Source organism: Thamnophis elegans, chromosome 3, assembly GCF_009769535.1.
Source record: "Thamnophis elegans isolate rThaEle1 chromosome 3, rThaEle1.pri, whole genome shotgun sequence".
NCBI lineage: Eukaryota > Metazoa > Chordata > Lepidosauria > Squamata > Colubridae > Thamnophis > Thamnophis elegans.
The window spans coordinates 97,187,741-97,204,375 of record NC_045543.1 but is presented as its reverse complement, the minus strand read 5'-3'; the positions used below and the strand labels follow the sequence as shown (position 1 = coordinate 97,204,375).

Below are 16,635 nucleotides of genomic sequence, written 5' to 3'. Positions count from 1 at the left end.
GAACCACACGGGGGGACCTAGTGAATGACCTGCAGAGAGTTGGGACCAATGTAACAAAGGCTACCATCAGTAACACACTACGCCGCCAGGGACTCAGATCCTGCAGTGCCAGACGTGTCCCCCTGCTTAAGCCAGTACATGTCCAGGCCTGTTTGTAGTTTGCCAGAGAGCATTTGGATGATCCAGAAGAGGATTGGGAGAATGTCATATGGTCGGATGAAACCAAAGTAGAACTGTTTGGTAGAAACACAACTTGTCGTGTTTGGAGGAGAAAGAATGCTGAGTTGCATCCAAAGAAAACCATACCTACTGTGAAGCACAGGCGTGGCAACATCATGCTTTGGGGCTATTTCTCTGCAAAGGGACCAGGACGACTGATCCGGGTACAGGAAAGAATGAATGGGGCCATGTATCATGAGATTTTGAGTGCAAACCTCCTTCCATCAGCATTGAAGATGAAATGTGGCTGGGTCTTTCAGCAGGACAATGATCCCAAACACACCGCCCGGGCAATGAAGGAGTGGCTTCGTAAGAAGTATTTCAAGGTCCTGGAGTGGCCTAGCCAGTCTGCAGATCTCAACCCCATAGAAAACCTTTGGAGGGAGTTGAAAGTCCGTGTTGCCCAGCGACAGTCCCAAAACATCACTGCTCTAGAGAAGATCTGCATGGAGGAATGGGCCAACATACCAGCAACAGTGTGTGCCAACCTTGTGAAGACTTACAGAAAACATTTGACCTCTGTCATTGCCAACAAAGGATATATAACAAAGTATTGAGATGAACTTTTGATATTAACCAAATACTTATTTTCTACCGTAATTTGCAAAAAAAAAATCTTTCCAAATCAGACAATGATTGTCTGGATTTGTTTTCTCATTTTGTCTCTCATAGTTGAGGTCTACCTATGATGTCAATTACAGGCCTCTCTCATCTTTTTAAGTGGGAGAACTTGCACAAATTGGTGGCTGACTAAATACTTTTTTGCCCCATTGTATGTAGCTCTTTGGGGGTTTTTTTAACGCATTGTGCATTAAAATAAATTAGTCAAATTATAATGGATAGAAATGTTTTAGTTTCAATAAAATTGTTTATGTAGAAATTCACATCAATACTAATATTATTAAAGAGCCACAAAGTAGCCCTTTATGCCCATGGCAAAAATAAGTAGTTCTTACCTCAGCTTCTTTCACTAAAAGACCAAGCTCTGTAATTTGGTTTTTCACGTGGCTCTCCTTACTAATGAGGTAGTGTATATCCTGCGAAAGTTTCTCCTATGAAAAATCATACTGCATGGTTAAAAATGATTGTAAAGTACTATTTTTGCATTTGAAATTAGTGAATAGAAGGAACATTTTTATTTTGTGATTGAGTTTGGTTCAATAAACTATTATGTTCTATATCTATCAAAACTACAGCCAAGCAATTGTTTTAGAGTTAACTAAAAGTGCACACAATTCAATCATATGAGAATAAACAAGTGTGATGAGCCTTGGCATAAGCTATGTAGGCACCAATGTCAAATATGTGAAAGCTGCATTAAAAAAGATAAACATGTTTTCACTAATAAGGAAACGTTTGTAGTTTCACTAATTCTAATTGCTTCTTTCTCTGCTTACTAATTAAAAAGGCTATTAAAAATATGTATACAATAAGTCCATTAAAACCTGCAGTGAACCAAAACAACTTAAGCCAATATTACATATTATCAAATTACATCCTTTGTCTCTGTTCCAAGAACTAATCTAAAATGTTACTTGCCCCATCAAATATTTATCTATTTGAACAGATGGCACAAGTCAATATAAGGTATTCAATGATGTGGATTAAATTTAAATGTTCTCCTTCAAGAATATTAATTTTTTTTGCAAACTATGGCCATGATCTTGTATTATAGATAGAAATACTCAAATGTGCCTAAATGTTAAAACATGATTAGGACAAAAGATATTTAAGTAAAGTTGAAGTCAGTTTTATTTCTGAGGAAATTTATAATATTCTACAGATATAACCCACTTTGGAAGGTGAAAATTACTGAGTTTGCTGGTCACAAAATTCTGGCATAAGTCAGAATAAAAAAAAATGCATGTTCTTTAATTAGCCCAGGTTTCAGTAACATTTCATGATACTGAACACAGGATCATCTCAACAAACCTTGTAACACTAAGCAACACAAAACCAGCTAAGAAATAAAGATGGGACACACCTTAAGTGTTTTGTAGGCACTGCTCATGGTAGTCACTCGATGGTTTGCATGTGTACCACCCAATTTGCAAAGGTGACAAACAGGTCTTCTGCATATTTCACAGTACATATTTACTTTTTCCATTTCATGTTCCGGACACATCAAAATCTGAGAATAAAATAATAGAGTATGAAATATACTTCAAGAACTGTGTAATGATGAAGTAAAATCAGAAGCATTTTCATTTTTGTTTTTCATATACATTTTAATATTTATGAAGATATTAAAATTATTTTCTTCCTTTATTATCAGATAGTACTTATATACAAATGAATGGATTGTCACCAGAAAGTATCGCTCTGTCCCTCTGACTCCTCGCTAGTATTGTCCATCTTCTAGCCTTTCACAGCCACCATAACAAACCATCTTTGCCTTTGTCCAGTCGCTTCAGGGCTTTTTCCTGCCTTCCTGTTTCAGATCACCATCTGAGAGTTGGCTCAAAGGGCATCCCAATTCTTCTGGTCCCCCTCCAGGGGACCTATGATTCCAGAGAATCAAACAGTGGTGTTCACAGAGAACCATCTCACACACCCATTCAGACTGGCGGCTGGCCCCGCCTCCACCCCCCCGCAAATTTTTCTCTTGCTCAATATCAAACAATTTTATGCTGGAATCTGTGTCTCCAGCCAATAGATTCTCTTAATCTCTTCTGGAGATTTTAGGAACTGCAGAGGAAAAAGTTGCATGAGGCACTGTCTCTGAAACACTGGATAGACACTTTTTAAAATAGTATTAATGTAACTATACAATCACAACATACTATGACCTTATTGTAAGAAATAGTGTATGTTTTGTTATTTTGGAAAATTTCAATCTCATTTGCTTCTATTGTCTTTGGAATAAATTATGTTTTAAGAATAAATCATTAGCTGTTTTGTTTTGGACCCATTAAGTCTAGTTACCTGCATTTTTTAATCTTTTAAAGTAAATTAAAACAAATTCCTTAACTATTTGTTTTGCATCAAAACTTTCTTTCTTTTTTCAGCTTAACTACATCAATTATACTATACTATATTTTTTAAAAATTTCAGAATTAATGGAAAATACAATAGTTTTGGCTAAAGTATCATTAGCCTAAAGTTTAATATTTTTATAGTTCACTTAGATAAGATTATAAAATTAAATCTTACTGAAGCTATTTAATTATAATTGGAACTACGGGAAGCTCAAAAATATCACCATCTTCCCTGAGATATTACATATGCATTTATTCTTTAATAACTTTCCAATCCATTTTTTTACAATTGCAACTTTTTTTTATATTAATGGAGGGCACCAGAGGTGGGTTCCTACTGGTTCGGACCAGCTGAGCCGAACAGATAGTAACTTGGTGGCCTGGGTCACTGGAACCAGCTGTGACCCAGGACTGCTATACCCCCAAACCGGTTTTCTCAGCAGTGCCATAGGCGCCGCCATCTAGTTTTTGCTATCTGCACATGCACAGAGCAATTTTTGTTGCACTGTGCATGCAACAGGGATGCGCGCACACAGTGCATCCCTGAGCAAACCGGCAGTAGTGGCTGTAAGTGTAAGTGCCCACCCCTGGAGGGCACCTACACTTACAGAGATACGGTAATATTCATAAGGTTGAATATTAACATTTTCTAATATTAACAAAAGCACTTTGCAAGAATTATTGCATTTATAATATGGTTGGGAAACCCAGACACTGTTGAACTACAGATCAATTGGGGGAAAGAGTGCTCATTGCTCCTGTGGGGTCTGTTAAATCACAAATTATTTCATTTGGGCAATTTAAGTCATTTGTATAATTACATCATTATGCAAAATGTAGAAATTATGTCACTCCTGGTGGTTTTCATCATTTGAATAATAAAGCTGTGAATTGATGCAAATTACATAATTTGTGCATAAATTGTTAGAGATATTGCAAATAGCAACAAAGATTATTTATATTAACGTCAATTTAACTGTTCATCTGGACTATTTTGGTCCATTATAGCTTGCCAAAAGGGGTTCTATTAAACTGAGATTTCATTACATAACTGTCACTATCCCTAATGGTGGTTGTCATTTGTTTTTTTTTAATTCTACAATCTCTCCGATATTTAATTATTTGATTCAAGCTACTATTTAGACTAATGGGAAACATTTGATACTGGTTCAAGAGCTAGTGCAAATGGATGCAACTATAAGCAAATTATAAATTAGAAACTAGGGGAGAAAGATAACAATATAAACAATGAAGAGCTGGAATAATCCATGAATAAACTGAAAGATAAATCTAATTTAATTTTCTAAACTGTTCAATTTCATACATTATTTACAATCAATTTCAATATCAGCTTTCAATAGACAAATCTTAAGAATATAACCATTATCAGTCCAATTCATATTTTTTGCTTGAAGAATTAAAAGATGTATTTTAAAAGAGAATCAGGAAGAAATCAACCAGAAACATGGACATCATTTAAAATTGACCAATAGATAAATATTTTTATAAGTAAATCAGTAGTCTTGGGGCAGCATTATAAAACAAAGATGTTGAACAGAAAAGAAAGAGGAAATGTTCTTTTATATGCTACACGACATGCTCACTTGAGACTTGAAGCCAATTAACATCTGAATCCACAGCTATTCCACAAAATATTATAACCTGATTCATGCTGAAGAACAATATAGTCACATGATACAATGAGGACAGAACTGACCTAAAACCCTACTATCAAGCAAGGTTTCCTCACTCTGAACAAGTTGCTGAATAGCAGAAAACTGCAACCATGATGTCAGAATTGCTACTGTGTGATGTGCAGCATAAACTAAGCTATAACTAGAGGTCACAAGACCACTTTTATGAGTTGGTTTTTGCAAGATATCAACCTTTTTCCAGTTCTCTGATCTTTGTCCCATTTAGCAGTGTGTAGGAGTATCTGTTCTCAAAATTATAAGCATGGCTTTTATCACATTACCAAAAAATAGATCTGATGTCTTATCTAGTATAATCTACCGTATTTTTCGGCATATAAGATGCAGCAAGGTTTTGAAGAGGCAAATTAAAAAAAAGTAGGTAGGTAGATAGAGGGATAGAACGGGAGAGAAAGAGAGAGAAATACAGTAGGGAGGGAGGGAGAGAGAGAGAGTAGTTGGATAGGTAGGTAGATAAAGGGATAGAGAAAGAGAAATACAGTAGGTAGGTAGGAAGAGAATGTGTGTAGATAGGTAGGTAGAGGGATAGAGAGAGAGAAATAGAAAGAGATAAAGAGAGAAATACAGTAGATAGACAGGGAGAGACAGAGTAGGTAGGTTGGTAAGTAGGTAGAGGGATAGAGAGAGAAATAGAGAGAGAAATACAGTAGATAGGTAGGGAGAGAGAGAGTAGGTAGGTAGGTAGGTAGGTAGGTAGATAAAGGGATAGAAGAGAGAAATATATATATATAGAGAGAGAAATACAGTAGGTAGGGAGGGAGGGAGGGAGAGTGTAGGTAGGTAGAGGGAGAGAGAGAAATAGAGAGAGAGAGAGAGAGAGAGATACAGTAGATAGGTAGGGAGAGAGAGAGTAGTTAGGTAGGTAGGTAGATAAAGGGATAGAGAATGTGAGAAAGAGAGAGAGAAAGAAATACAGTAGTTAGATAGGGAGAATGCATGTAGGTAGATAGATAGGTAAGTAGGTAGGTAGAGGGATAGAGAGAAATAGAAATAGAAATACAGTAGATAAGTAGGTGTTTCTGCTGGCACAGCACTTGATCAATGTAATTCTCATCAATTAGTTAAAGAACTTTCCAAAAGGAAAAAGTTTTTGCACTCTGCAAACCTCCCAAAAGTGGCCCATTTTTCACAAAAACGGGCCCGTTTTTGTTTTGTTTTTTTAAAGCATGAATAGCCTTGGGGGAGCTTGGAGAGTGCTCCGGGGGGAGGCAAGAACAAGCAAAAAATGGCCCATTTTTCATGAAAACGGGCCCAGTTTTTGTCAAAAAAATTGCATGCATAGCCTTATGGAGGCTTATAGTGTGCTGCTGGGGGGGGGGGGGGCAACAATGGCCTGCTTTTTGTTCATTTCTGCCCTCCCCAGCCCCCAGCAGCTCTCTGAAAGCCTCCATAAGGGTATGCATGGCCATTTTGGTAAAGGGGCGGGGCTTTGGGAGGCAAGAAATGCTGTATTCGGTGTATAAGACACACCCAGATTTTCAGCCTCTTTTTTTTGAGGGAAAAGGGTGCTTCTTATACTCCAAAAAAATACGGTATTTATGAAAGACTGTCAGAACAAAGTCTATTACAATTTCTTTGAAAAACAATTTAAATAAAATAGTAAATCAGGGATGGCAACATTTTCAGCATTGTTCTACACAGGCGCTACTTTTCCAGCAGTTTCACATGATTATTTTAAAAATATAGAAATAAGATATGGATCTAATAATGCTGGATACATAGCAATATGATATACATATGTGTGAACAAATATTATCCAACTTCTGCTCTACCTTTTTTTTATTTAAAAAACTGAAATTTTGTCAGGCACATAGTTCAATTAAGCGGATTTATTGCTAAAGTCATTACACAGGAATCTTTTCTAGTAATGATCAACACCTGGCTAGAGTTAGATAAGAGCTAACTGCACTCAAGAGAGGTTTGGACTTAGTTCACTTGTGGCCACTTAACTATTCTAGCCTGATCCTCTTTTCAGTCTGCCCCCAGGTTCTACCATTCCTTCTCCTACAAATTTGGCCAACAGCAAAACATAGCACATCTCATTTTTATTTCTAAGAATACCAAATATAGTTTCAGTACATGCTCTTAGAAAAACAAATATTAAAGGGACACAATCATCTGGGGGGGGGGGGGTGATGTGCTTATCCATCTACAAAATTGTGACTTACAATGAAAGAAAAAAGAATCCAATATGACTAGCAGTAAAACCTCAAATTCCAATTTATTAGGTTTCTTAACAAAATATTTAAGATTTAGGGGAACATTTGTAAATATAATACTCTAATCAGCATTTAAGAGCTCATTGTGCTAAATAAAGTAATAAAGTTAAGCTAAAGAAAATACTAAGAATTCAGCATGACTAATCCCACAAGATAATATTACATTATATTTTAGTAATAAAATTAATATAGATCTTAAAATACTTTCAAATTATTTGAATATAAAAATAAATCTATGTGCACTTTTAAAAATAATATATATAAGTACTAAGCTTCTTATCCTAAATCTGCCTTGGTAATAACACTAAACTGTACATTTCCTCAAAGTGCAGCTTTTGCATATACTATATACATTTCAGCTCATTCATCAACATTTATAGCTATCAAGTCAAAAGCTGAACAGTACTGTGAATGGTACTGTTAGTACATATTTGCTAGGAGTATTAAAGCAATTGTTTCATAGCAAAATTTAATGAACAGTTGGTTTTAAACAGATGCATATACATTCAATTCTAAGTGATTAAATGTACACTGAAGGAAAATACCACTTACTTTAGGTCTGAAATTGGTGGTTGGTCCCACATATTCATGTTGGGCTTTTAAAGTTCCCCAGGGATGGTGTATTTTGAAGCATTCGTTGCAATAACTTGCACCACAATCCATGCAGCTCTTTGTGGATTCTTGTGCTGGAGGTTTACATAGATCACACATAATAGCTGTGGCTGCCCTCGCTGCCTGCCTGTACCGTTCTACAATAGTTTCCAAGGTGACATTTCGAAATAGGCCACTGATCCCACGTTCGCCAAGATCTACATCATGCCGGCATCCTGGGCAAGGGAAGGTTGTTGTCCTAGGAGTTAATGAATTGCGTTTCCAACCTGAATAGATGGTAGGATCTGGTTTAATTACAATGCAATGAAACATGTTTTATCTTTTCAAGAAATGAAGAAATGCTAAAATACTGGATTGCATTTAAAAAAAATTAATGTACATTATAGGCAGATACTAAATTAGTGCCACAGAGTACTATTATTAAACAACTTTACAACTTATTAAATATCTCAAATGAACCATGTAATCTTAACGTGGAAAATTACACTAATTACTTTATAAATGGACAATCTATGAATAAAATATTGGAATGAATACATATAGAATATAGTAATAACCATAATAGAAAATAGTGTAATTTAAATGAGAAAGATTATATAATGGGAAGGCTTTGTTCAGATCCTTCCTTATCTGGAAACTCACAATAGTTTTTTGCAGTCTAGGGCAGTGTTTTTCAACCACTGTGCCGCGGCACACTAGTGTGGGAAAAACACCCGCCTATATTGAATATAGGCACAGAGTTAAAAAAAAATTAACATTTTCTAATGGTGGTGTGCCTCGTGATTTTTTTCATGAAAAAAGTGTGCCTTTGCACAAAAAAGGTTGAAAAACACTGGTCTAGGGTCTCCCAACCCAATCTGTAGCAAATGTTTTTAATAAAGTACCTGATTCCAGTATTGTTGTGGACCAGAAACAGGGAAAGAAAGAAATCAACCGAGGAAGAAGGCGGGGCTTAGCAGTGAGAAGACGGATTTTCAGGCTATTCCTGAAATTCCCCTATTCCGAAGGAATTGGACAGTTCATTTTTGAACCCAAGCTGTCCCGGAGAGACAGTGAAAGGTTGGAGGAGATCCAATGACCCCAGAGATGTTCGCAAAGTCCCTGGGGGCTTGGAATTTAACCTCCTTTGCCAGTGACTTCTGGATTAGCTGTAAGCTAACCGAAACTGCAGATAGTCCCAAAGAATGGCGAAAGTGTTTTCCAGCTGGTAAGGTGATTTTATTACTCAGAGAGAGATAGTCCGCATAAAAATTTAAGCTAATTGAAACCAAAGAACAGAAGAATCTAGTGGCGATTTTGATCTCTTTATTGGTTTATGGACGGTGGTTACCCTATTTTTTAAATGTTTTAAATGATATTTACATGGACAAAGGAAAGATTACTCCAACATCTCCTCTGACCCTCTGTAAGTGGGCTGTAAACCAATTTACTATAATTTGGCTCCCTACAACTTGACACTTTTATTGCTTGACTGGGTTGGTCTAAGATCAGATAAGATTGTACAGCTCCCAGCTTGTTTTTACTTTCAAATACCTTAGAGTTTCCAAAGGAAAAATACTAACTGTGTACAAAGATGGCGTTTGTTCAAGTTTCAAATGATTCATTTCAAATGATTTTTTCCGCACTACAAAATTTATCTGCCACATACGATAGATTTGAGAGGAAGCTGGATTATTTGCTGTTTCTAGCAACAAAATATGAAGAAAAAAATGAGAATGTTGAATGTTTGAATGTTCCTGAAATAAAACGAAGGATGTCAGAGATAAAGATTTTCAATTTGCTGATATTCCGGGCATCTGGTTTACCTCTGAGGGAGAAAAAGATGGAATGTCTGAAGGAGGGGCAGCCACACAGAAGATTTACTTCGAAAGACAGAGCATAGGAGGAATGAGAAGCATTAAAGAATTTATACTTTATGAAATATCATCTGCAAAACTTTTGATACCACCACTGAGAATTAAAGACAAGCTGAAAAGGGGAATAAACGGAGGACGGCAGCATTATATGAGAGGCACCTTAAGCAAAAAGGTGCAAAGACCTTTTTGTTTGGACTTGCTCATAAAGACGTTTGGAGAACTTGATCCACGAATGGCAACAGGATTAAGGAGGTTTTGTTATTGGAGAGACACAGGCTGATAGATGGAAGAATACAATTCAAAATTAGCTAAACCTAATTAATTTCATTTGTAATAGACATAGTGGAATAATAATTGATAATGATAGTAATGTATATAATGTGGAGTTGATATGATAAATAATAATTGGATATGAGAAGGGAAGGTTAGAAATATTTTTGGACCATATATAAAGGTTATTAATCACAATAATTATCACTATTAAAAAATAAAATAAAACTATATACAGTTAAATCTTAACTAATATGGGGAAAATGCTATGATATACGATATAATTACATAAAGAAAGGAGAATGATAATAAACTATATACATGGAGGATGGAATTTTTGGTATTAAATATTATGGATGTTTAGCTAAAACAGGATATGAGGATTTGATGTTAATGGAGGATTTTATAAACAAGTAAATGAAATGCTAGCATGTGGTTATGGATTAAATCTTTGGCATAGTTAAGGATGAAGGATGTTTAAACAACTGTAGTCAACTAAAAGTGGAGGTATGACAATGTTAATATGGTAAACATTTGAGTTAAGATATTTGAATTAATATGAATTAATGGAAGAGATGCACAAAAACATGTTGTAACCAGCTGATATACTTTTTTATAACATATACTTGTTGTGTTTTTTCTTTTTTTTTCTTTTTTTTCCCCTGCCTTGTTTTTTGTTTTTTGTCTTTTTTGTGTTTTCTTTTTTTTTCCCACTAGTGTGTGCATGTGTTGTTTATGTAACAAAAAAAAATTATTAAAAAAAAGAAAAGAAACCAACCTTTGAAGCAGGGGACTAATACTCTACTTCATTCTCAAACTGCAAGCAATTACTAACTAGTTATTAAAATTGCCTCATAGAACAGGTTTTTTCCCCATAAACATGAAATATGTATGCATGTCACATGCTCCAATGTATTAGTAATATTCTTTTAGACCTATAAGATCAACAGCCCCTTAAAATATAACTCATGAAATCCTATACAAATTTCTATAAAAAGAAAATCTGATTTTTCTCACCTTTGATGTCAAAAATAAAGTAAACCCACCCCCGAGTTTAAATAAATCTAGACAACTTTCAAATATTACATAATTCTTTTTCAGATTCACTTTCCCAAAATATCTGTATTGTTTTGGAAAACTCTAATGCAAAGGTAAAATAAATTGTAGGGCTTTTTTTCACAAAAGGAAACTTTTGAACATAATTCTAAAGTATATGGAAAAGTGGTCATTTTAATTACATTACAATGGCATTTATTAAAATATTATTTATTATTTATTATGTACTATTCAGACTCAGAACATCTGTGTGAATCAAAGATAAAGTCATATTCTAAGAAAGATTTAGAAAAATGATTAACACCAGATGCATATGAAAATTTGCAATAATAGAGACTATCCATCAATAAACTAATTTCAAATGATTATTTAAAAAAATTGTTGGGACAGTAAGTCTAATCTAAAAAGTCACACATGCTAATAGCATAACACACATGCATTTTTGAAATTAAAACATAATATGTTCTAAACAAAATGTAACTCACAGCAAAAATCACTACAGATATACTGAGAAGTGACATTGAATTAATGGGAGTTATTTAAAAGAAATTGATATAAGTCTTTAAAATGTAAACAGGAGGAGGGTATACTCTACAACATGCAATATGCAGTTAAGCAATGTCACAGAAGCAAACTTAAGGTGACAAAACTTAAGGCATTATTATTCAAGTTGAGATTAAATATATATGAAAAATAAAATATAATATAAATTAAAGTGCAGTGGTCAAGTATAGATAGTATGATTTGAAACATTTAGATAGTAACATGCTTTTGAAATGCCCATAAGGGCAAATATTTTCACTGAAGCCAAAGCATGAATGCTTAGAGCTGTTCCAAATTTAATTACAAATAAAAGTAACGACAATGAAAACCCAATTGTGGTGATGATGATGGTGATGATTATTATAAAGAAATCTAAGTTGTTCTATCCCTTTTCATATTCTCTATTTATATTTGCTTAAACTAAGATAGCATTTGGCATTTTACCCTTATTTGCACAGATATCACAGTCTTCCATCATTATTAGTGGTAGTACCAAATCTTTATTTATCTGGGCAAGATTTATTTGCATTTGAATTTTAAAATGGTTTAAACGTATCAGCACAGTTAATACAGAGTGCCAATACGGTGTTTTCTATTATACTTTATAGCCAGAGGATCAGAAAATTTCAGCTGGGCTGAACACAGTATGTTCCTCTCATATTCCAATTAAGCTACTGAGTTCAATTTTAAACCACTAAAGTGCTTGGTACCTAGACTCTTAAGACATCTATGAATCCGCATTAAATTTAGGATTGTTCTAGATATTCTTCAATGAACATCACCTTTGCATAGCACCAGAAGTGCTATGCATTTAAGAATACACACTCTCTTATATTTTCCACTCCCTATACAAATATACAATACAGAATAATACAGAACTTGACAAAAACAGCTGGCTAAGAAAAATTTCCAACTGGCTTTTCCTGCTTCTACATGATATTGCAAGAATATTAGCTGTGGTTGCCAGGCAAAAAAAATATTGAACTAGGAATTAAAATTGGGAACTAAATCACAGTTTGGGAATAAGAATTTTTGAACAGAGATGATTAGATCTAATTTGAATAATAATATCTAAAATCTATTACCCTCACACTGGAAGATTCATTCATACTTTTCGGGCATTCAATTCTGCTAACAAAAATTAATTTTGAAAATGGGGCATAATCTCATATTCTTCTTTCCAGAAAAAAATGAAAATACAAACCTGGTAGCAAAAATCAGTGTATAAAATGCAGCATTTACTCTTTTACCATTATTTTCTTCCTTTTCAACAGAATGTGATTAAAATTCCTTTACTAGTGATTTTAAATTTTGCAATCTATACTTTTTCAAAACTCATTTGTGTTATAGGAGAATTCAGAATATAAAAATTAACAAAAATTTTCATTTAAAACATCTTGGTAGCATCAGAATTAAACATTAATGTTAGAAGTCATAAATGGTATTTTGAATTTTGGTATACCAAAATTCAAAATACCATTTATAACTTCTAAAGTAAATGTTTAATGTATGTTTAAGTCATCTAAGCAATATTGCCCGTTTGAAGCCAGTGAGTTCTATACGAATTAGCAAAATGAAAGTAATTTTTGTTCGCAATATTGCCAACTGATAATTTTGGACTTGACCACTGATACTTAAAACAATTATACTAAACCTAGTATAATAACATCCATGTTCTACCAAGTATCATCTACAGCCATATAAAAGGAAACATTTCTACCTCTCAACCCATGAGGCCTCCTCTGTGAGGCTGTAAACAGTGAACAGAGAAGCATTTTTAGAAGCTGAAAAGGAAGGATTCTTGTTTACAGTGGGTTACAGTGGGTTTACATACTACTGGTTTACAATAGTATGCTGGAGATTACATAGCATTTTATAACAGCAACTTGGTTAAGTTTAAGCCATACACATTTACTTGAAAGATCCACTGATGAATAATGGGATTGACATTTGAGTAAGCAAGTATAAGAGGGAAGAAGAAAATTTCTATCCCCATTTATATCTGAAAAATAGAATTATTAGAACATATTTTATTAATGCTTCTAACTGTAGAATTGCTAAAGATTCAAGCATTTTTCTTTAAAATGTGATTTAAGAAATTTAATCAAACATACATCAACTTAACCTGAGAAATCAAAACTTTTAATATCACTTCTGTACTTCTTTAACATCAATAACACAATCTTTCTAAATATTTAGACAAAAAAAATACAGGTTAGTTTGAAAACAATGATTACAGGTAGTCCTTGATTGGCAGCCTCCCCATTATGTAAGTCATGATGGTCATAAAGCATGTCATCATGTGACCAGACCCGCTTTTATGACTTTTCTTAGGCAGTTGTTGAAAAACTGTTATGGTCATTAAGTAACCACCACAGTCATTAAGCAATCACCATGTTTGTTAATCCATTGTTTGCTATGGAGCATTTTTGCTAAAAACAAGTAAATGCCAGTTTTCAGCAAAAATGTTAAAAATTGCAGTCACATGATGTGGGACACTGCAAATGGCCATAAATCATGGGCTCATTACTGAACATCAAAAATGCAATCATGTGAATGCAGGGAGAGCACAGCAATCATTAGAACTTCAGATTCAGGTCATAACTTTCCTTCAGGGGAACCCTGACTTCAAACAGTTGCTAAATGACAGGTTGTAAATTAAGGGTTAACGTAATATGAACCTTACTGAATCTGTATTAACTAAATGTTCAATGTCTGAAACAATGGGAATTTGGTACTAGAGCTTATGAACTCTTGATTGAAGACAACCAGTTAAAATCCGTATTTTACATGATCAGCATGAGGCCATCCATGACTCATTAATTTTAATTTTCAATTCTAGTTTCAATTGCTAAAATTGAGAATCAAAAAATGTTGATAATCTATTGAAAATGATTCAAAGATCCATTAGTTGATAACAATCTATCAACTTTGACAACATCAGAAAGACTGCAGGAACATGAAAATGACCATACATATGTCAATCACCAATACATATGTTTTATATGCAAAAGATCAGAGATTCATACTCTTGGTATCCATGTTTAAAGGGAAAAGGAAGTATGTGATACACATGACCTCTGCCCTAAGACTCTAGTCAGCAACTTCTAGTCAGAATTAACAGCTGTGAACCAGATAAATAGGTTGTGAAGTTGATGAAAATATTTCCCAATTTTGGCTGGGTTTGTGAAGAATTCCATTATCATATATGCAAATGAAATCTAACATAGTAGAGAAAGAAGTGGAGAAACCAACACCATGATCTCAGCCACTCTTCATAGGATTGCATTTAGTAATTTATGCAGAATGCAAGCACCTGGAAATTGAATCAGTACAAAAATATGGCATATTCTTAGAAAAATGAAGATGCACATACTATGAAATATCAAACATTGTATTCAAGTTTTGTATTTAAGCTTTGCTGTGTTCTATATGCTGGAGACTACTAATTTCATGATGCTACATGTATGTGCATAGATACATGAATTATAAAACCTATTTCTTGGAACATTAATACCCTAACTCTATCTTGACAACATAGCAAGAAAGCATTTTACATTTTTTGATTCATTGGTTATTTAATAATACAGTGTGTAATTCAAATGATACTAATCAAGAGATTATATCATTTCTAATATTAGATCCAAAATTATCTATTGCTCAAGCATTTTGACTGATCTAATTGGATGTGGCTATCATGACATGTTTTTATTATTGCATTTTGATGTGGTTTTATTAAGGTTATTGTTTTGTAAATTACCATGTTACTTTAAGAATAATTTTTTTAAACTTTTTTTACGTACCTGATCTATTAACCCTGTCAATTCTATCCAAGCTAGGGGAATTCATTCTACTGCGAGGGCTACTGTGATTGGAAGTTTCTGAAGCGGCATCATTGAACGAATCTTCAAATGTTAAGTACAGAATTTCTTTTACACATTTGTGGCAGATACTATGTTGACAAGGGAGAATAAGTGGATGGGTAAATAACTCCTTGCATGCTGGGCAGATGAGTTCTCGTTCAATATTCTTAATGGTAACCTATAAACAAAAAGAAATGAGAAACTGTTCAGAAGTCCCATGATGGTTACAGCCAGTTAAAAAAACATAACATTATTTCAGTCAGGTAATTAAAAGAAATTAAAATATAAATACTATCTGCTGTAGGTAGCTATTTTGACATTCAGCAATCCAGATAACCTATAATTTTCACTTCAAATAGTTGTTCATACAATAACTAAAGACAGCAAGATTAATAACTAAAGCTAACCATTTTGCGAGATTAAGAGCAGTCAAAAATGAAATACTAAATACATAAGAGCAAAAACTTAAAAATGAAATGGGGAAGAATATATAAAATATAACCTAGGCAGGTAAGGGTAGGACTCCAACCAATATGGAAGTTTATTAACTGCCTTGGAAGGAAAGCTGATTTCTTGAGTTTAGTAAAAATTTACTTTGAGCAAGGGAAATGTTCCATGATGTATTATTTATGTTTATTTAAAGTAAATGTATAAATACAGTATGGCTAAGCTGAAAGAAAAAAAGGAAAAGTAATTGTATTATATTACAAAAAGCAATAAAGCTACTTTGTAATTCATTTGTACTGTTAATATTGAATCTTATGTGCATGTGTGTGTATTTAGTATTATTTAGTACTGTATACTAAACATATATACATTTCTGCTATTTTTTCTAGGTTTAATTTACTATATTTGTTAAGTACTCTAATCTTATGATCCAAGATAGCATATAATTATGGTTCGTTGCACAATTAGATGTCCACATAGGATTTGGCATTTTTGTCTACCTATTGAGCCCTTTCCAAGGACCTGGGAAAGGTAGATGGAAAGGTATTTGATGGAGTTACAGATATTGTCACAGGATATAAGCTATTCTAAGTAAAGATACCTTTTGCAATTGACTGATGGTGAATTTGTCAATGCTGATGGTTCAAATGGTGCTTCATTTTGCAGAGGATTGCATCTAATAATTACTATTGGTTTACCTTTGCTTACTTTTGCCAGTCATTCTATTTCTATTTGCAGGTCTTTGTATTTTGTTATCTTTTCCATTTATTTCTCTTCTATTCCGCTGTCTCCAGATACTGTCATAGCCATTATGCAGACTTTTTTGTCTTTCTTATTGACAACTGTTAAGTCTGAGATGT

General features: G+C 33.8%; 1 protein-coding gene across 1 annotated transcript in view; it reads right to left on the bottom strand.

Moving 5' to 3' along the window:
- The window catches only part of TRIM36 (tripartite motif containing 36), a 31,376-nt gene that overhangs the window by 10,198 nt on the left and 4,543 nt on the right, over window positions 1-16,635 (bottom strand). The window contains exons 2-5 of the mRNA XM_032214463.1: window positions 15,269-15,506; window positions 7,681-8,006; window positions 2,204-2,350; window positions 1,176-1,271 (exon numbers count right to left, since the gene is read on the bottom strand). Of these exons, the coding sequence (XP_032070354.1) occupies window positions 1,176-1,271; window positions 2,204-2,350; window positions 7,681-8,006; window positions 15,269-15,506 (807 nt within the window). The remainder of the gene's footprint in view (window positions 1-1,175; window positions 1,272-2,203; window positions 2,351-7,680; window positions 8,007-15,268; window positions 15,507-16,635) is intronic.